Source organism: Cherax quadricarinatus, chromosome 62, assembly GCF_038502225.1.
Source record: "Cherax quadricarinatus isolate ZL_2023a chromosome 62, ASM3850222v1, whole genome shotgun sequence".
NCBI lineage: Eukaryota > Metazoa > Arthropoda > Malacostraca > Decapoda > Parastacidae > Cherax > Cherax quadricarinatus.
In genome coordinates this window covers 12,617,153-12,640,035 of record NC_091353.1, presented here as the reverse complement: position 1 = coordinate 12,640,035, position 22,883 = coordinate 12,617,153, and the positions used below count along the sequence as shown (strand labels likewise).

Below are 22,883 nucleotides of genomic sequence, written 5' to 3'. Positions count from 1 at the left end.
ACCCACTGAAACACTTGTATACCCCCTGAAATACTTGTATACCCACTGGAACACTTGTATACCCACTGAAACACTTGTATACACACTGAAACACTTGTATACCCACTGAAACACTTGTATACCCACTGAACCCACTGAAATACTTGTATACCCACTGAAACACTTGTATACCCACTGAAATACTTGTATACCCATTGTATACCCACTGAAACTTGTATACCCACTGAAACACTTGTATACCCGAAACACTTGTATACCCATTGAATTTTCATGAAACTTGTATATCTACTGAAACACTTGTATACCCAATGAAACACTTGTATATCTATTGAAAAACTTGTATACCCACTGAAACACTTGTATACCACTGAAACACTTGTATAAGAAATACTTGTATCCCCACTTGTACTGAAACACTTGTATAAAATTTGTATACTACTGAAACACTTGTAGAAACACTTGTATATCCACTGAAACACTTGTATACCCACTGAAACACTTGCATACCCATTGAAACACTCGTATACCTACTGAAATACTTGTATACCCTCTGAAATACTTGTATACCCAATGAAACACTTGTATACCCTCTGAAACACTTATATACCCACTGAAACACTTGTATCCACTGAAACACTTGTATACCCACTGAAACACTTTTATACCTACTGAAACACTTATATCCCTACTGAAACACTTGTATACCCACTGAAACTCTTGCATACCCACTGTATATCCATGAAACACTTGTATACCTACTTGTATACCCGCTGAAACACTTGTATACCCACTGAAACACTTGTATACACACTCAAACACTTGTATACCTACTGAAACACTTGTATATCCGCTGAAACACTTGTATACCCTCTGAAACACTTGTATACCTAATGAAATTCTTGTATACCCACTGAAACACTTGTATACCCACTGAAATACTTGTATACCCACTAAAACACTTGTATACGCACTGAAACACTTGTATACACACTGAAACACTTGTATATCCACTGAAAAACTTGTATACCCACTGAAACACTTGTATACCACTGAAACACTTGTATACCCACTGAAACACTTGTATACCTACTGAAACACTTGTATATCCACTGAAACAATTGTATACCCACTGAAAAAATTGTATATCCACTGAAACACTTGGATACCCACTGAAACACTTGTATACCCACTGAAACAATTGTATACCCACTGAAACACTTGCATATCCAGGGAAATACTTGTATGCCCACTGAAACACTTGTATACCCACTGAAACACTTGTATACCCATTGAAACACTTGCATATCCACTGAAACCCTTGTATACCCACTGAAACACTTGTATACTCAATGAAACAATTGTATACCCACTGAAACACTTGTATATCCAGGGAAATACTTGTATGCCCACTGAAACACTTGTATACTCACTGAAACACTTGTATACCCACTGAAACACTTGTATAACCACTGAAGCACTTTTATACCCACTGAAACACTTGTATACCCACTGAAACACTTGTATAACCACTGAAGCACTTTTATACCCACTGAAACACTTGTATACCCACTGTATATCCATGAAACAGATGTATACCTACTTGTATACCCGCTGAAACACTTGTATACCCACTGAAACACTTGTATACCCACTGAAACACTTGTATACCTACTGAAACACTTGTATATCCGCTGAAACATTTGTATACCCACTGAAACACTTGTATACCCAATGAAATTCTTGTATACCCACTGAAACACTTGTATACCCACTGAAATACTTGTGTACCCACTGAAACACATGTATACGCACTGAAACACTTGTATACACACTGAAACAATTGTATACACACTGAAACACTTGTATACCCACTGAAACACTTGTATACCCCTTGTATGTCCATGAAACACTTGTATACCTACTTGTATACCCACTGAAACACTTGTATACCCACTGTATATCCACTGAAACACTTGTGTACCCACTGTATACCCACTGAAACACTTGTATACCTACTGAAACACTTGTATACACACTGAAACACTTGTATACTCATTGAAACACTTGCATGCCCATTTGTATATCCACTGAAACACTTGTATATCTACTGAAACACTTGTATACCCACTGAAACACTTGTATACCCACTGGAACACTTGTATACCCACTGAAACACTTGTATACCCACTGAAACACTTGTATACCCATTTGTATATCTACTGAAATACTTGTATGTCTACCGAAACACTTGTATGCCCAATAAAATTCTTGTATACCCACTGAAACACTTGTATACCCACTGAAGCACTTGTATACCCACTGAAACACTTGTATATCCTCTGAAATATTTGTATACCCACTGAAACACTTGTATACGTACTGAGACACCTGTATACACACTGAAACACTTGTATACACACTGAAACACTTGTATACCCATTGAAACACTTGTATACCCACTGTATATCCATGAAACACTTGTATACCTACTTGTATACTCACTGAAACACTTGTATACCCATTTGTATATCCACTGAAACACTTGTATACCTACTTGTATACCCACTGAAACACTTGTATACCTACTGAAACACTTGTATACCCATTGAAAAACTTGTATACCCATTTGTATTTTCACTGAAACACTTGTATATCTACTGAAATACTTGTATATCCACTGAAACACTTGTATACCCATTGAAAAACTTGTATACCCATTTGTATTTTCACTGAAACACTTGTATACCCACTGAAATACTTGTATATCCACTGAAACACTTGTATACCCACTGAAATACTTGTATACCCACTGAAACACTTGTATACCCATTTGTATATCCACTGAAATACTTGTATATCTACCGAAACACTTGTATACCCATTGAAACACTTGTATACCCATTTGTATTTTCACTGAAACACTTGTATATCTACTGAAACACTTGTATACCCACTGAAACACTTGTATATCCACTGAAACACTTGTATACGCACTGAAACACTTGTTTGCCCTCTGAAATACTTGTATACCCACTGAAACACTTGTATACCCACTGAAACACTTGTATACCCATTTGTATATCCACTGAAATACTTGTTTATCTACCGAAACACTTGTATACCCACTGAAACACTTGCATACCCACTGAAACATTTGTATACCCACTGAAACACTTGTGTACCCACTGAAACACTTGTATACCCATTGAAACACTTGTATACCCACTGGAACACTTGTATACCCACTGAAACACTTGTATACCCACTGAAACACTTGTATACCTACTGAAACACTTGTATACCCACTGAAACACTTGTATACCGACTGAAACACTTGTATACCTACTGAAACACTTATATCCCTACTGAAACACTTGTATACCCACTGAAACACTTGTGTATCCACTGAAACACTTGTATGCATGATACATGATTATATACACCTGGAAAATCCTAGAGGGACTAGTACCGAACTTGCACACGAAAATCACTCACTACGAAAGCAAAAGACTTGGCAGACTATGCAACATCCCCCCAATGAAAAGCAGGGGTGTCACTAGCACGTTAAGAGACCATGCAATAAGTGTCAGGGGCCCGAGACTGTTCAACTGCCTCCCAGCATACATAAGGGGGATTACAAACAGACCCCTGGCAGTCTTCAAGCTGGCACTGGACAAGCACCTAAAGTCGGTTCCTGACCAGCCGGGCTGTGGCTCGTACGTTGGTTTGCGTACAGCCAGCAGTAACAACCTGGTTGATCAGGCTCTGATCCACCTGGAGGCCTGGTCACAGACCGGGCCGCGGGGGCGTTGACCCCCGGAACTCTCTCCAGGTAAACTCCAGGTATACCCACTGAAACACTTGTATATCTACTGAAACACTTGTATACCCACTGAAACACTTGTATACCCACTGAAACACTTGTATACCCACTGAAACACTTGTATACCCACCGAAACACTTGTATAGCCACTGAAACACTTGTATACCCACTGTAGTGTATGGAAATGCCCACTGACAGTGGGTGCTACTCACACAATGCAGCTGATGTATGGGATAATTGCAGGGGAAGGAGAGGGATAAATGGAGACAAGCAGTGTATGGAGCCGGGACATCAAGAAGGGGCATGGGGCATTATTTTTATGCTCATAGGGAAGGGCTCAACCCATGGGGGTTGATTATACCTGGGGAAATGGAAGGCAGATTTGATCCGAGGTAAGAGAGAGAAGCCCCAAATTTTTATGTCAAAAGCCGCATGTGATGGTGAGTCCACGTGATGGTATATGAGCTCATGTGATGGTATGTGAACCCATGTGATGGTATGTGAGCTCATGTGATGCATATGTGTTGGTACGTGAGCCCATGTGATGGTATATGAGCTCATGTGATGCATATGTGATGGTACGTGAGCCCATGTGATGGTATATGAGCTCATGTGATGCATATGTGATGATACGTGAGCCCATGTGATGGTATATGAGCTCATGTGATGCATATATGATGGTACGTGAGCCCATGTGATGTTATGTGAGTCCATGTGATGGTATATGTGATGTGATAGTATGTGAGCCCATGTGATGGTATGTGTGCCCATATGATTTTGTGAGCCCATGTGATGGTATGTGAGCCCATGTGATGGTATGTGGGTCCATGTGATTGTATGTGAGCCCATGTGATGGTATTTGAGCATACTCCATGAAGGCCCTAAGAGCTTCTAAGAATTGTAGACGTTGTAAAAACGGTGGGAGCTTTCTGGCCATCACTTAGATATCATCAGGGACATTCGAGGAGTCATGCAGGCACTTAACGAAGATACGCAAGAAATCACTGAAAACAAGGCCAGTCAATCTTGAGCCAAAAAGTATATTACCTGTGGTACTACAAAATGTGTTAGAGAACAGGTGAGCACAATGAAAGAAAGTGATATTAGACAACCGCTAAGGTAAGATTTAAATCTTATCTTACGAACCTCCCAGAAGTTTTTCTGACAGTGTGACGGAAAAATGCAGTGCATGTTCCTAGAATGTAAAACGCATTTGAGGGTAGCACACAGTAGACTGATACATTGACCTGAGGAGTAGCCAGGGGTAACAGAGAAGGTATTCAGGAATTTAGCCAATGTTGGTAACATTCTGACCGATTGTGTTTTGAAAGCCTTGGTTGAAGCGTGTTGTACCCAGGAATGAAGACCTTCACTGGACAGGACGAGTATTTTAATGGATACATTAATATTTTGTGAATAGAAGAGGGCTATGTTAAGGGAGAGTCAGAGTGAACACATGTGATGAGTGGAGTCACTCAAGGATCAGTGCTTGGATCCTTGCTCTTCGTGATGTACGTAAATGGCTTGTCAGACGGGAAAAAAACATGAGCTCACTTAAACACCCACCCACACACACACACACACTTTCACCCCCCCCACACACACAGTACAGCAGAAGAGCAAGCAATGAATTCTTGCGGATAAGAAGAAAGGCTGAACAATGTGAGATTTCGAACTTGAACAGGAATTACTAGTTACATCACAAGCCAGACAACAGTACAGGTGCAGGTAATGAATCTGAAAGAGAAGTTACAAGAAATAACCAGGAAGTCTGCAAGGAACTAAACAAGATTTAGAGAAGTATTTCAGAAAGAAACAGACATTACCAGAGTCAAACAGAACCAATGAACCAATGAGCACTGTACATAATATACCAAACACAAGAGGGACAAAAACTGCTGAATGAACAGAGGCAATGGATCCAGACAGTTTATCTTTCTGAGAGAGAGAGAGAAGTACTGTGCTGTGCACACCACTAAAACCACTTAAACTTTTTTTTCTGTGTGTGATCTAATTCATGTCTGTATAAATAACTCATTACGATTTTAACTATATATAAACATGTAAATAGTTCATTACCACTGTAACTTGTTCAGTTATCAACACTTTGCAGTCCAGTCCCTGGACCCATAATGTACTTCTATAAATCTTTTGACTTCTGCCCACGGGATGGGTATGGGGTACATAATAAACATATTAAACTAACTAACACTACAAGTCACTTGATACAGGGCATATTAAACTAACTAACACTACAAGTCACTTGATACAGGGCATATTAAACTAACTAACACTACAAGTCACTTGATACAGGGCAACTAACTGTCTGATATTTAAGAAAGGGGACAAACAGGTAGCATTAAACTATAGACCAGTGTCAGTTTTACATACTGTGTAAGGCAATGGGGAAAATAATTTGGGTAAAAGTGGTGGATCACCGGTAGAGGAATTGTGTAATAACAATCAGCACGGTTTTAAAGATTGTGAATCCTGTCTTATAATCTTGCTTGAGTTCCATGATACGACAGCAGGAGTGAGGCACGAGAGGAAGGTACGGGTAAACTATAAAATAGCATTTGTTATCTTACACCACAAGAAAATGAGACACAAGCTGGAGGAACAAGAATGATAGAGAAGCCCTTCACTGGATCAAATAATTCATAACAGGAAGCAAAGAATGATTGTCCGAAAAGAGACACGTATGTACATATTTTTAATAAACAAGCATCCATAAGAATCGTTACAGAGATCATTTCTGTTTCTGGCGTATGCGAACGACCTGCCAGAAGACACAGAATCTAATGTACCTCTGAAGGTGAAGTGTAACTAACGAGAGAAAACAGAGCACCTGGCAAAACTACACAATTACTCTGACAAGTGGGTACTGGAACTGAACGCCAGTAAATGCAAGAGTATGAAAATTGGGAGAGGGAAAAGACCAGAAACGGAGTGCAGTTTAAAGTAGAAGACCTTTGGCTGAACATATAACCGTGCATATCACCTGAAGTGAATGGTAAATCTAAAGTTGGGTTTAAGGAATCGCAACCAAGAGTCATTCACATTATTTACAAAGTATATTGGGCCCATCTTATAAACATATTAAACTAACTAACTTGTCATGATTGTGACCAGACCTACCTGGAGTTCATTACCTTTGTAAATTGTGAGTTCATTACCTCTGTAACTTGTTCAGCTATCAAAACTTTGGAGTCCAGTTCCTGGACCAATTATGTACCTCTGTAATGTTTTGACTACCGCCCACAGGATGGGTATGGGGTGCATAATAAACATATTAAACTAACTAAACTAACTTGGAGTAAGGAACAACAGTATGGGACCCACACTGAAAAATGTGCAGAGATTTGCAACGAGACTAGTCCCACAGTTAAGAAGTATAAGTAATTAGGAAAGACTAGAAATTAAAGCAAATGGCTGTGGAGGAGAGAATGGAAGACATGATAACGACGTATAAATTACTGACAAGGTGGACAGGGACCGAGAGTCACAGATGGGTTACAAGGATGTCAGGAACCATTTCTTCAGCCTCAGAGTGATCAGCAAGTGGAATGCCCTGGTAGATGCGTGATCTATACACAGCTTTAGGAATAGGTATGGAAGAGCTCATGAAGCCAGGAATGAAGAGGCAGGGCCAGGCTCAGATTCGTCGGATCTTCGCAACCACAAATAGATCGGTACAAACACACACACACACACACACACACACACACACACGCACACACACACGCACACAGACAGACAGACACACACACACACACACACACACACACACACACACACACACACACATACACACACACACACACACACACACACACACACACACACACACACACACACACACACATACACACACACACACACACACACACACACACACACACACACACACACACACACACACACACACATACACATACACACACACACACACACACACACACACACACACACACACACACACATACACACACACACACACACACACACACACACACACACACACACACACACACACACACACACACACACACACACACACACACACACACACACACACACACACACACACACACACACACACACACACACACACACACACACACACACACTTAAGGATACATAGAAACCACGGGACAGGAATTGGTTGGAGCAGCGGAGTGAAGGTCACATAGATAGGGCTGGGCCAGAAGTATTGTTAGTAGCAAAGGTCGTAGTGCAGTGATTGGAGTTGTACTTGTGTACTCGCCTAGTTGTGCTTCAAGGGCTCGAATCTTAGCAATTGGCCTCGTCTCTCCACTACTCTGGAACGGTCACAGTCTGTCTCTATACGTTCGGATCATCACACAGACTGAATCAACATTTCCTAACAATGACTGAACAGCGTTTTTACATCCATCTAGGCTCTCTTGTCTCTAGTCTTCTCGTTTACTACAGTTTATCTCTATGTACCCCATGTAGTCCTTTAAGTATCTTGTATGTCCTGACCATGACCATATATATATATATATATATATATATATATATATATATATATATATATATATATATATATATATATATATATATATATATATATATATATATATATATATATATGTATATGCAGTTAGATATCTTATGACATCCATCTTTCTCTTTCTTCCTCCCGTTTTTTTTTCCCTGGAGATATCTTCACAAAAGTTCCATTTCAGGCTATCCTGAGAGATGATCATTGTCAAGTAATAGTAACTGCAGCTAGGCTGCAAGGTAACCTTTGATGATGTCATAGCTGGAATACTTGACTATATCCTTGCCATTCTGAAGTCTGCCAGCTTAGACTGGCACTACTGAAGTCTCCCAGTTCAGGCTGACACATTTCAACACCTTGTATGAGCACCAATATGACAGAGAAACGTTGCTAGCTTTTGTTCCCACCTTCGACTACCTAACAACTAAGAAGCAACTGTTTCCTGCTAAGTAAACACGGGCTTACCCAGGTATATCTCTCCTCTTAGGATGCTGCCGAGTACGCTAAACTAGCTAGCAGGTATCTATATAATGCTTGGTGAATAGGTGCAGTAGGTACTAGGAGACTTAGGTGTCTCGCCTAGATAAAGCTCACTAAATGTGTTGTTTGGAAGACTGAATGTTACTTTTGATAGTGTTAGTAGGTTAGTAGTGAATGCTACTTGTAGGGTGTCCCGGGGGCAACACCCCCTCCGGCCCAGTCCATGACTAGTGTTGGTACATACGTACAATACATATATACTTGCGGTACATACAAAACTGAGAGGTCTGGGATGTCAAGATGGGTTAATGTGGGTTGGATCACTACTGGATCCAAAATATATTAAGGTGGGCTGGATCACCGCTTGGTGAACAAAGGCCTGCAGGTGGTAGGAAGGCTCGCCCATACGTCCCCCTCCCTGCCCTGAACTGAACTCGGGTCCTCTCGATTATGAGCCCAAAGCTTTAGAACTGAAAGTCATAGATGAAATTGATAGGCAATGACTATCTGAAAAGTGGCAAAAAACTTAGCCATGGTGAAATAAGAGTGTAATCGAGGTGCAAAAGGTACCCAGGTGCCAGGACTCAACCCCAGCAGGGGCCAGTGGGTCGGTACAAGAGGGTAAGTACACAGAAAGACACTCGTACCCTACACGGCCCTGAGACACACTGTAAACTGTCTTCTCATGCTTGTTGGTTTACTGTGTAAAGTTCCTAGTCACTCAGCCTTGTGCTGCTGCTACTGCCTCTGTCACTGCCGCTCTTTGTGCTGCTTTTGCATAGGCAACTGTTTTCACTGTTGCTGTTGTTGCTGTCACTGCTGCTGCTGCTGCTGCAGAATTGGTAATAATCTTCATTGTTGTTGTTGTTGCTGCTGGTGGTGATGCTTTTCTTGGAGCTCGTTCTGTTGCTGCTGCTGTTGTTGCTGTCACTGCTGCTGTTGTTGCTGGTGATGTTGGGGGTAATGTTGCTGCTCTCTCTGTTATTGCTGCTGTTTCTTCTGTCACTGCTGCTCTTGCTGTTGTTGCTGCTGCAGCACTGGCAGCTGTTTTCACTGCTGTTGTTGTTGCTGCTAGTGATACTTTTGCTTCTATTGCTGTTGTTGCTGGCGATGTTGGTGGTGGTGCTGCTGCCTCTGTTACTGATGCTGTTTCTGCTGCTGTTACTGATGACTGCTGCAGCTTATCGCCCATTCTGGATCAGTCAGACAACAAGGAATACAACACACGTTAATTTTGTATTTAACGAAATACACGGATTATCTCACAAAAAGCCTAGAGAAAACAATTCTTGAACCCTGGAAGACAGTCACTAGGACAGCAAAGACTGATACCAGAACTTGAAACAATGTTAGGTATGTGTATTTGTGAATAGAACTTGAAACAAGGGTAGGTATGTGTCAGAGGGATTAGTACCAAACTTGCATGCGAAAATCACTCCCAACGAAAGCAAAAGACTGAGCAGAAGATGCAACATCACCCCAGTGAAAAGCCGGGGTGCCACAGCACCATAAGAGACGACACAATAAGTATCAGGGGCCCAAGACTGTTCAAGTGCCTCCCAGCATACATATGGGGGATTACCAATAGACCCCTGGCAGTCTTCAAGCAGGCACTGGACAGGCACCTAAAGTCAGTACCTGACCAGCCGGGCTGTGGTTAGTACGTTGGATTGCGTACGACCAGCAGTAACAGCCTTGTTGATCAGGCCCTGATCCCCCATGAGGCCTGGTCACAGACCGGGCCTCGGGGGCGTTGACCCCTAGAACTCTCTCTCCGGATATACTCCATGTAAAACTTGAAACAGGGTTAGATATGTGAATAGAACTTGAAAGAATGTTAGGAATGAACACTGAACTTAAAACAAAGGTCAGTATCTGGAGTATATCTGGAGAGGGTTTCGGGGGTCAATGCCCCCGCGGTCCGGTCAGTGACCAGGCCTCGTGGTGGATCAGGGTCTGGTCAACCAGGCTGTTACTGCTGGTCACATACAAACCAACGTACGAACCACAGCCTGGCTGGGCAGTTACTGACTTTAGGTGCCTGTCCAGCACCTTCTCGAAGACAGCCAGGAGTCTATTGGTAAACCCCCTTATGTATGCTGGGAGGCAGCTGAACAGTCTTGGGCCCTTGACACTTATTGTGTTGTCTCTTAGCCTACTCATGGCACCTCTGTTTTTCATTGAGGGAATATTGCATCTCCTGCCCTGTCTTTTGCTTTCGTAGTGAGTGACTGTTATGTGGAAATTAGGTTTTTCCAAGTGTATATTATCATGTATCTTTCTCGCCTGCATCCCAGGGAATGCAAGTCAAGGGACTTCAACCGTTCCCAGTAATTTAGGTGCTTTATTGTACTTATGTGTGCCGTGAAGATTGTCTGTACATTCTCCAGTTCAGCAATTTTGCCCACCTTGAAAGGGGCCGTTAGTGTACAGCAATATTCCAGCCTAGAGAGAACAAGCTTGGCATCCCTAGTTTTGAAGGTTCTCATTATCCATCCTATAATTTTTCTAGCAGATGTGGTAGATACATTGTTGTGATCTTTGAAAGTGAGATCCTCTGACATTATCACTCCCAGGTCCTTCACATTAGTTTTTCGCTCTGTTGTGTGGTTAGAGTTTGTTTTATACTCCTATATAGTTTTAATTTCCTCAGGTTTTCCATATCGGAGTAATTGAAATTTCTCCTCACTGAATTTCATATTGTTTTCTGCGGCCCATTTAAGAGGACACTGTCATGTAAATTCGGGTGTCATCCGCAAAGGAAGACACGGTGCTGTGGTTTACATCTCTGTCTATGTCCGATATGAGGATAAGGAACAGGATGGGGGCGAGTACTGTGCCTTGTGGAACAGATTTTTTCACTGTAGCCGCCTCAGACTTTATTCTGTTTACAATTACGACCCTATAACTTGAAACGACTCTAACGAAAAAGAATGATTCTTTTTTTACTAAAGCTGCCGTAGTTACTGATACATAAATGGAATGCTTGACGATATCCTCATCGTCCTACTGAAGCCTTCCAGTTCGGGCTGCCACTAAGCAAGTAAAGCAAAAGCAAAGAACTACAGACCGATAGCACTAACATCCCATATCATAAAAATCTTTGAAAGGGTCCTAAGAAGCAAGATCGCCACCCATCTAGATACCCATCAATTACACAACCCAGGGCAGCATGGGTTTAAAGCAGGTCGCTCCTGTCTGTCTCAGCTACTGGATCACTATGACAAGGTCCTAGATGCACTAGAAGACAAAAAGAATCCAGATGTAATATATACAGACTTTGCAAAAGCCTTCGACAAGTGTGACCATGACGTAATAGCGCACAAAATGCGTGCCAAAGGAATAACAGGGAAAGTTGGTAGATGGATCTATAATTTCCTCACAAGCAGAACACAAAGAGTAGTAGTCAACAGAATAAAGTCCGAGGCTACTACGGTGAAAAGCTCTGTTCCACAAGGCACAGTACTCGCTCCCATCTTGTTTCTCATCCTCATATCTGACATAGACAAGGATGTCAGCCACAGCACCGTGTCTTTGCAGGTGACACCCGAATCTGCATGACAGTGTCTTCCATTGCAGACACTGCAAGGCTCCAGGCGGACATCAACCAAATCTTTCAGTGGGCTGCAGAAAACAATATGAAGTTCAACGATGAGAAATTTCAATTACTCCGATATGGTAAACATGAGGAAATTAAATCTTCATCAGAGTACAAAACAAATTCTGGCCACAAAATAAAGCGAAAAACCAACGTCAAAGACCTGGGAGTGATCATGTCGGAGGATCTCACCTTCAAGGACCATAACATTGTATCAATCGCATCTGCTAGAAAAATGACATGATGGATAATGAGAACCTTCAAAACTAGGGATGCCAAGCCCATGATGACACTCTTCAGGTCGCTTGTTCTATCTAGGCTGGAATATTGCTGCACTCTAACAGCACCTTTCAAGGCAGGTGAAATTGCTGACCTAGAAAATGTACAGAGAACCTTCACAGCGCGCATAACGGAGATAAAACACCTCAATTGCTGGGAGCGCTTGAATTTCCTGAACCTGTACTTCCTGGAACGCAGGCGGGAGATACATGATTATATACACCTGGAAAATCCTAGAGGGACTAGTACCGAACTTGCACACGAAAATCACTTACAACGAAAGCAAAAGACTCGGCAGGAGATGCAACATCCCCCCAATGAAAAGCAAGGGTGTCACTAGCACGTTAAGAGACAATACAATAAGTGTCAGGGGCCCGAGACTGTTCAACTGCCTCCCAGCATACATAAGGGGGATTACCAATAGACCTCTGGCTGTCTTCAAGCTGGCACTGGACAAACACCTAAAGTCGGTACCTGACCAGCCAGGCTGTAGCTCGTACGTTGGATTGCGTGCAGCCAGCAGTAACAGCCTGGTTGATCAGGCTCTGATCCACCAGGAGGCCTGGTCACAGACTGGGCCGCGGGGGCGTTGACCCCCGGAACTCTCTCCAGGTAAACTACTGAAGTCTTCCAGTTCAGGCTGACACTACTGAAGCCTTCCAGTTCAGGCTGACACTACTGAAGCCTTCCAGTTCAGGCTGACACTACTGAAGCCTTCCAATTCAGGCTGACACCACTGAAGCCTTCCAGTTCAGGGTGACACTACTGAAGTCTTCCACCTCAGGGGGACACTCAGTCCTGCTGAGAGATGTTTGTTAAAAGTTCGCCCGTTTGCGAATTGTTAAGCTTCTCAGAAAATGTTGATGTAGGTTTACCAAGACGGGTCCTGGCCCGGGTCTTCTTCATGTGGTGACCCGCCAGTGGCTCCCGAAGGAGCATCAGAGTTTGAACAAGTTTAACATCTTTATTATGCACCCCATACTCATCCTGTGAGCGGTATTACAGAGGCACATAATGGGTCCAGGGACTGGGCCTAAGTGTCGATAACTGGACAAGTTACAGTGGTAATTAACTATTTACGTGCAAGTGGAGAACCGTTTACAGCCCTATGGCGGGGGCAGCCCTATGATAAGGGCACTGTGAGCTTCTGAGTGTGTATATTACGTTGTCAAGGGACGTCTAATCCTTGAATGAGTTAATTGAGTTAATTCTATATAATTTACTGAATAAAAACCATTGCAAAAAGTTTCAGATCTTGTACGAGGCTTTAAGCTTACTTACTCTCATTTATTTAATTATTAACATATTTACTTACTCATTTACCTACTTTCTTACTTATTTACTAATTACTTATACTGAGAAAATTATTCCTCTATGAACCCATTTTCTCTTTTAATGTATGAAAGAAAATGGATGTTTAAAAGGGTATCTTAAGTAATATACATAAATTTTTGCTTTTCAGTGCTAAATATATATATTATTTTTAATTCTGGCTCATTTCATCCTGGGGGACAAGACTGAGGACACAGTGGATTATTATTATAATAAAAAAAAGAAGCGCTAAAGCACAAGGGCCATACAGCAGGACACAGTGGAAATAAGACAGACAGTCCTCGATGATGCACTGACTTCTTGGGTTATCCTGGGTGGCTAACCCTCCCTAACTCGGGTTAAAAATCCAGAAATATTTAATAATAATAATAGTCTATATTTCTACAAGTACATATACAAGGTATACAGGCCTAGTTGACATCAATGACATACTACTATATAAAATGCCCATTGTTATGCAGAGCCTCTTGGGCAAATTAGGTCAGTTTTGTCCCAGGATGCGACCCACACCAGTCCACTAACACCCATGATGCGACCCACACCAGTCCACTAACACCCAGGATGCGACCCACACCAGTCCACTAACACCCAGGATGCGACCCACACCAGTCCACTAACACCCAGGATGCGACCCACACCAGTCCACTAACACCCAGGATGCTACCCACACCAGTCCACTAACACCCAGGATGCGACCCACAACAGTCCACTAACACCCATGATGCGACCCACACCAGTCCACTAACACCCATGATGCGACCCACAACAGTCCACTAACACCCATGATGCGACCCACACCAGTCCACTAACACCCATGATGCGACCCACACCAGTCCACTAACACCCATGATGCGACCCACACCAGTCCACTAACACCCATGATGCGACCCACACCAGTCCACTAACACCCATGATGCGACCCACACCAGTCGACTAACACCCATGATGCGACCCACACCAGTCCACTAACACCCATGATGCGACCCACACCAGTCCACTAACACCCATGATGCGACCCACAACAGTCCACTAACACCCATGATGCGACCCACACCAGTCGACTAACACCCATGATGCGACCCACAACAGTCCACTAACACCCATGATGCGACCCACACCAGTCGACTAACACCCATGATGCGACCCACACCAGTCGACTAACACCCATGATGCGACCCACACCAGTCCACTAACACCCATGATGCGACCCACACCAGTCGACTAACACCCATGTACCCATTTTACTGATGGGGAATGTATTTATGTGTACCTGTACCTAAATAAACTGACTTAACCTCTCAATCTTACAGGACACAAGGCAACAAAAGTGTTCATCACCCATTGTGGGAAGCAAAGTGCTGCTGAGTCAGTTTATCATGGGGTGCCCATGCTGGGGCTCCCCATTACCTTCGACCAGCCCAGGACCTGTGCCCGAGTAGCTAGGAGAGGGGAGGGCATCGTGCTGCAGTGGGAGACTCTCACACCTCAGGCCATTGCTGATGCTGTACACACTCTCGTGCATGATGCAAGGTGAGTTATGTATTATTTATATTTATGGTGTGAGAGTGAGTAAATGAGTTAGAGAGTGTAAGAGAATGAGTGAGTGTAAAAGAATGAGTGAGAGAGTGTAAGAGAATGAGTGAGAGTGTAAAAGAATGAGTGAGAGAGTGTAAGAGAATGAGTGAGAGAGTGTAAGAGAATGAGTGAGAGAGTGTAAGAGAATGAGTAAGAGAGTGTAAGAGAATGAGTGAGAGAGTGTAAGAGAATGAGTGAGAGAGTGTAAGAGAATGAGTGAGAGAGTGTAAGAGAATGAGTGAGAGAGTGTAAGAGAATGAGTGAGAGAGTGTAAGAGAATGAGTGAGAGAGTGTAAGAGAATGAGTGAGAGAGTGTAAGAGAATGAGTGAGAGAGTGTAAGAGAATGAGTGAGAGAGTGTAAGAGAATGAGTGAGAGAGTGTAAGAGAATGAGTGAGAGAGTGTAAGAGAATGAGTGAGAGAGTGTAAGAGAATGAGTAAGAGAGTGTAAGAGAATGAGTAAGAGAGTGTAAGAGAATGAGTAAGAGAGTGTAAGAGAATGAGTGAGAGAGTGTAAGAGAATGAGTGAGAGAGTGTAAGAGAATGAGTAAGAGAGTGTAAGAGAATGAGTGAGAGAGTGTAAGACAATGAGTAAGAGAGTGTAAGAGAATGAGTGAGAGAGTGTAAGAGAATGAGTGAGAGAGTGTAAGAGAATGAGTGAGAGAGTGTAAGAGAATGAGTAAGAGAGTGTAAGAGAATGAGTGAGAGAGTGTAAGAGAATGAGTGAGAGAGTGTAAGAGAATGAGTAAGAGAGTGTAAGAGAATGAGTGAGAGAGTGTAAGAGAATGAGTAAGAGAGTGTAAGAGAATGAGTGAGAGAGTGTAAGAGAATGAGTAAGAGAGTGTAAGAGAATGAGTGAGAGAGTGTAAGAGAATGAGTGAGAGAGTGTAAAAGAATGAGTGAGAGAGTGTAAGAGAATGAGTAAGAGAGTGTAAGAGAATGAGTAAGAGAGTGTAAGAGAATGAGTAAGAGAGTGTAAGAGAATGAGTGAGAGAGTGTAAGAGAATGAGTAAGAGAGTGTAAGAGAATGAGTAAGAGAGTGTAAGAGAATGAGTGAGAGAGTGTAAGAGAATGAGTGAGAGAGTGTAAAAGAATGAGTGAGAGAGTGTAAGAGAATGAGTAAGAGAGTGTAAGAGAATGAGTAAGAGAGTGTAAGAGAATGAGTGAGAGAGTGTAAGAGAATGAGTAAGAGAGTGTAAGAGAATGAGTAAGAGAGTGTAAGAGAATGAGTGAGAGAGTGTAAGAGAATGAGTGAGAGAGTGTAAGAGAATGAGTGAGAGAGTGTAAGAGAATGAGTAAGAGAGTGTAAGAGAATGAGTAAGAGAGTGTAAGAGAATGAGTGAGAGAGTGTAAGAGAATGAGTAAGAGAGTGTAAGAGAATGAGTAAGAGAGTGTAAGAGAATGAGTGAGAGAGTGTAAGAGAATGAGTAAGAGAGTGTAAGAGAATGAGTGAGAGAGTGTAAGAGAATGAGTGAGAGAGTGTAAGAGAATGAGTGAGAGAGTGTAAGAGAATGAGTGAGAGAGTGTAAGAGAATGAGTAAGAGAGTGTAAGAGAATGAGTGAGAGAGTGTAAGAGAATGAGTGAGAGAGTGTAAGAGAATGAGTAAGAGAGTGTAAGAGAATGAGTAAGAGAGTGTAAGAGAATGAGTGAGAGAGTGTAAAAGAATGAGTGAGAGAGTGTAAAAGAATGAGTGAGAGAGTGTAAGAGAATGAGTAAGAGAGTGTAAGAGAATGAGTAAGAGAGTGTAAGAGAATGAGTGAGAGAGTGTAAAAGAATGAGTGAGAGAGTGTAAGAGAATGAGTGAGAGAGTGTAAGAGAATGAGTAAGAGAGTGTAAGAGAATGAGTAAGAGAGTGTAAGAGAATGAGTAAGAGAGTGTAAGAGAATGAGTGAGAGAGTGTAAGAGAATGAGTGAGAGAGTGTAAGAGAATGAGTAAGAGAGTGTAAGAGAATGAGTAAGAGAGTGTAAGAGAATGAGTAAGAGAGTGTAAGAGAATGAGTGAGAGAGTGTAAAAGAATGAGTGAGAGAGTGTAAGAGAATGAGTGAGAGAGTGTAAGAGAATGAGTAAGAGAGTGTAAGAGAATGAGTAAGAGAGTGTAAGAGAATGAGTAAGAGAGTGTAAGAGAATGAGTGAGAGAGTGTAAGAGAATGAGTAAGAGAGTGTAAGAGAATGAGTAAGAGAGTGTAAGAGAATGAGTAAGAGAGTGTAAGAGAATGAGTAAGAGAGTGTAAGAGAATGAGTGAGAGAGTGTAAAAGAATGAGTGAGAGAGTGTAAGAGAATGAGTGAGAGAGTGTAAGAGAATGAGTAAGAGAGTGTAAGAGAATGAGTGAGAGAGTGTAAGAGAATGAGTAAGAGAGTGTAAGAGAATGAGTGAGAGAGTGTAAAAGAATGAGTGAGAGAGTGTAAGAGAATGAGTAAGAGAGTGTAAGAGAATGAGTGAGAGAGTGTAAGAGAATGAGTAAGAGAGTGTAAGAGAATGAGTGAGAGAGTGTAAGAGAATGAGTGAGAGAGTGTAAGAGAATGAGTAAGAGAGTGTAAGAGAATGAGTAAGAGAGTGTAAGAGAATGAGTGAGAGAGTGTAAAAGAATGAGTGAGAGAGTGTAAAAGAATGAGTGAGAGAGTGTAAGAGAATGAGTAAGAGAGTGTAAGAGAATGAGTAAGAGAGTGTAAGAGAATGAGTGAGAGAGTGTAAAAGAATGAGTGAGAGAGTGTAAGAGAATGAGTGAGAGTGTGAAAGAATGAGTGAGAGTGTGAAAGAATGAGTGAGTGTCAGAGAGTGAGTGGGTGAAAGTGAGAGAGAGTAAATGTGTGTGTGTGTGTGTGTGTGTGTGTGTGTGTGTACTCACGTAGTTGTACTCACCTAGTTGAGGTTGCAGGGGTCGAGTCCAAGCTCCTGGCCCCGCCTCTTCACTGGTCGCTACTAGGTCACTCTCCCTGAACCATGAGCTTTATCGTACCTCTGCTTAAAGCTATGTATGGATCCTGTGTGTGTGTGTGTGTGTGTGTGTGTGTGTGTGTGTGTGTGTGTGTGTGTGTGTGTGTGAGTGTGAGTGAGAGAGAGAGAGAGAGAGAGAGAGAGAGAGAGAGAGAGAGAGAGAGAGAGAGAGAGAGAGTTAATTACAGTGTTAACCCTGGTGAAGTATTCACAACCATGAGTGTTGAAAGAGAATAATAATAATAATAATCATAATCATAATAATAATAATAATAATAATAATAATAATAATAATAATAATAATAATAATAATAATAATAATAATCCTCATAATCAATTCAGCGACTGTTACTTCCCACGTTCCTCAATATCAACAATAAATTCTGATTAGAGCAATCATATTTAAATATTTGTCATCATTGGGGACAGCATACCTGAGTATAATGGTTGAAGACTACTTGTATAAGTACAGGAAGGCCCCGCTTGTACAGCAGGTTAGATTCTGGGCTACTGCTGTTAAGCAAAAATCGCTGTAAACTGAAACATAGAATTTTTTCACTTTCAAATGCCTATAAAAGTCTGATAACATGTTTACATTATCATATAAGTGAGCAATAGAGCTAGGCTTTAAAAATGTACATACAATACACACATTACTTCCCTTAAAATGTTTTAGTCCTTAGCTTATAGTGAGCGGAGAATATATTTATTGTAGCAAGTCTGAATAAATGAAGAATGACTATAATTCAAAACTGCTGCATTAGCAAAACACCGTAAAGCAAAGCACTGTAAAGGAAAGCACTGTGAAGCGGGGCCTGCCTATATACCTTTCAAGAGTTAAAATCCAAATTATTATAGTTTTTGAAGGTAAAATCTCTTGTGTTGTACCATCTACCTGTCTTAGGTACAAGGAGCGTATAGCAGGTGTGTCGAGGCGACTGAAGGCGCAGAAGGAGACAGGCCTGGAGAAGGCTGTATGGTGGATCGAGTATGTCATACAACATGGCGACGACTTCCTCAGGTATACTTCTCTAACTCTCGTGTGTTCTCGTTTTGGTATACCATTTCTAAGAGCATCACAGCACCTTCCATTATAATTATAACTAAGCATTAATCCCATAAGGTTCGTACAGACAGCAACTTAAAGAAACATGGAAAATGTTTGACTAAAGTTTGTCGAGATTGCTAAGGATTCTGTTTCAGCGCTGAAGAAAATAATGGAAGAATGCAGAGGTCATACCTAGTTTTGTATGAGGCTAGAAGAGGAATAAGACACGTATGCAACACTTGGGTATCTTTAAATGCCGAAGTATTTCTTCTGTATAGCAAGCTTCTTCAGTCAAATACAAATACTGAACTACTTCCACTAGTAGGCCACACCCACCTGTGATGTCACCTCCAGCTGCTACACCTGATTTGTGCTCCAGTATAAAGTCTACTGCATGTCTCTGCTTTAGGCTGAGGGACTGATCACCACCTATCAGCGCTGAGGAACTGATCACTTCAAAATTACTTCTACATTCTCCAGTCTTGTGAAAAATTATTAATATTATTAGCAAATCACCTGCAGGAGGCTTCCAAGGCATTATTACCTGCAAGTAATTTGGTTGAGGTAAGTGGGACTTAAGTCACACTAGGCCACTGAACTGCCACTCCTTCGACTGCCCACTTCCTCGCTACTTTCACAAAAAGCTTGACTTGATATTAAATTAATAATTATATTAAAACCAGCTACTCTGGTGATTAAGGACATTTCAACATTAGTCACCAAATTAAGATTTTGGTGTCATATCCTAATGCCTCCCTCTCGCCAGGCAATTCATATTGGCCAATATAAATTAAAATACCTGTAGTGAGAATTAATACACTGGGAGGCGTACATTACGTGTGGTGTGAACTTCATCAATTTATGATAATACAGCTTCAGTTACACCTGAGCTAATTTCATTTGAAGATTCGGCAATTTCCAAATTCATTGAGAGAACTAAATCCAAATCTTGGAATGGGCCACTCAAAACAATATGAAGATCAACGAGGAGAAATTTCAACTACTCAGGTATGGAAAACTTGAAGAAATTAAAAATGTGTCAGGGTATACAACAAATTCTAACCATACAATAGAGCGGAAAAGTAATGTGAAGGACCTGGGAGTGATAATGTCAGAGGATCTCGCCTTCAAAGACCACAACAATGTATCTGCCTCATCTGCTAGGAAAATGATAGGATGGATAATGAGAACCTTCAAAACAAGGGATGCCAAACCCATTATCATTTTTTTGAAATCGCATGTGCTCTCTAGGCTGGAGTACTGATGTACACTAACGCCCCTCTTCTGCTGTACACCTCCCAGGACGGCCACCAGGGCCGTAATCACTCACATTCAGTTTTCCTTTTATGACCTTTCCCCTGGGGTCAAAAAAAGGGCCAAGATGACCAGCAGTCAGCCTTCCACACCTGTCTCACCAACACTGCCCCTTGTCACCAACACTGCCCCTTGTCACCAACACTGCCCCTTGTTACCAACACTGCCCCTTGTCATCAACACTGCCCCTTGTTACCAACACTGCCCCTTGTCACCAACACTGCCCCTTGTTACCAACACTGCCCCTTGTCATCAACACTGCCCCTTGTTACCAACACTGCCCCTTGTCACCAACACTGCCAATTGTTACCAACACTGCCCCTTGCCACCAACACTGCCCCTTGTTACCAACACTGCCCCTTGTCACCAACACTGCCCCTTGTTACCAACACTGCCCCTTGTCATCAACACTGCCCCTTGTTACCAACACTGCCCCTTGTCATCAACACTGCCCCTTGTTACCAACACTGCCCCTTGTCACCAACACTGCCCCTTGTCACCAACACTGCCCCTTGTTACCAACACTGCCCCTTGTCATCAACACTGCCCCTTGTTACCAACACTGCCCCTTGTTACCAACACTGCCCCTTGTTACCAACACTGCCCCTTGTTACCAACACTGCCCCTTGTCACCAACACTGCCCCTTGTTACCAACACTGCCCCTTGTCACCAACACGGCCCCTTGTTACCAACACTGCCCCTTGTCATCAACACTGCCCCTTGTTACCAACACTGCCCCTTGTCATCAACACTGCCCCTTGTTACCAACACTGCCCCTTGTCATCAACACTGCCCCTTGTTACCAACACTGCCCCTTGTCATCAACACTGCCCCTTGTTACCAACACTGCCCCTTGTCACCAACACTGCCCCTTGTTACCAACACTGCCCCTTGTCACCAACACTGCCCCTTGTTACCAACACTGCCCCTTGTTACCAACACTGCCCCTTGTTACCAACACTGCCCCTTGTCACCAACACTGCCCCTTGTCACCAACACTGCCCCTTGTTACCAACACTGCCCCTTGTCATCAACACTGCCCCTTGTTACCAACACTGCCCCTTGTTACCAACACTGCCCCTTGTTACCAACACTGCCCCTTGTTACCAACACTGCCCCTTGTTACCAACACTGCCCCTTGTCACCAACACTGCCCCTTGTTACCAACACTGCCCCTTGTCACCAACACTGCCCCTTGTTACCAACACTGCCCCTTGTCATCAACACTGCCCCTTGTTACCAACACTGCCCCTTGTCATCAACACTGCCCCTTGTTACCAACACTGCCCCTTGTCATCAACACTGCCCCTTGTTACCAACACTGCCCCTTGTCATCAACACTGCCCCTTGTTACCAACACTGCCCCTTGTCACCAACACTGCCCCTTGTTACCAACACTGCCCCTTGTCACCAACACTGCCCCTTGTTACCAACACTGCCCCTTGTTACCAACACTGCCCCTTGTTACCAACAATGCCCCTTGTCACCAACACGGCCCCTTGTTACCAACACTGCCCCTTGTCATCAACACTGCCCCTTGTTACCAACACTGCCCCTTGTCATCAACACTGCCCCTTGTTACCAACACTGCCCCTTGTCACCAACACTGCCCCTTGTTACCAACACTGCCCCTTGTCACCAACACTGCCCCTTGTTACCAACACTGCCCCTTGTTACCAACACTGCCCCTTGTTACCAACACTGCCCCTTGTTACCAACACTGCCCCTTGTTACCAACACTGCCCCTTGTTACCAACACTGCCCCTTGTTACCAACACTACCCCTTGTTACCAACACTGCCCCTTGTTACCAACACTACCCCTTGTCACCAACACTGCCCCTTGTCACCAACACTGCCCCTTGTTACCAACACTGCCCCTTGTTACCAACACTACCCCTTGTCACCAACACTGCCCCTTGTCACCAACACTGCCCCTTGTTACCAACACTACCCCTTGTCACCAACAC

The 22,883-nt window shown here is 42.8% G+C and overlaps 1 protein-coding gene across 3 annotated transcripts in view; it reads left to right on the top strand.

Annotated features, from left to right (window-relative positions):
- LOC128687249 (UDP-glucosyltransferase 2) overlaps positions 1-22,883 on the top strand; it is a 255,548-nt gene that overhangs the window by 202,387 nt on the left and 30,278 nt on the right. For all 3 annotated transcript variants that reach the window (XR_011393742.1, XR_011393741.1, XM_070098445.1), the window contains exons 3-4: positions 15,351-15,570; positions 19,457-19,573. Coding sequence is in view for 1 of the 3 variants with exons in the window: in XM_070098445.1 (XP_069954546.1) it covers positions 15,351-15,570; positions 19,457-19,573 (337 nt within the window). In the remaining 2 variants the exon portion in view is untranslated. The remainder of the gene's footprint in view (positions 1-15,350; positions 15,571-19,456; positions 19,574-22,883) is intronic.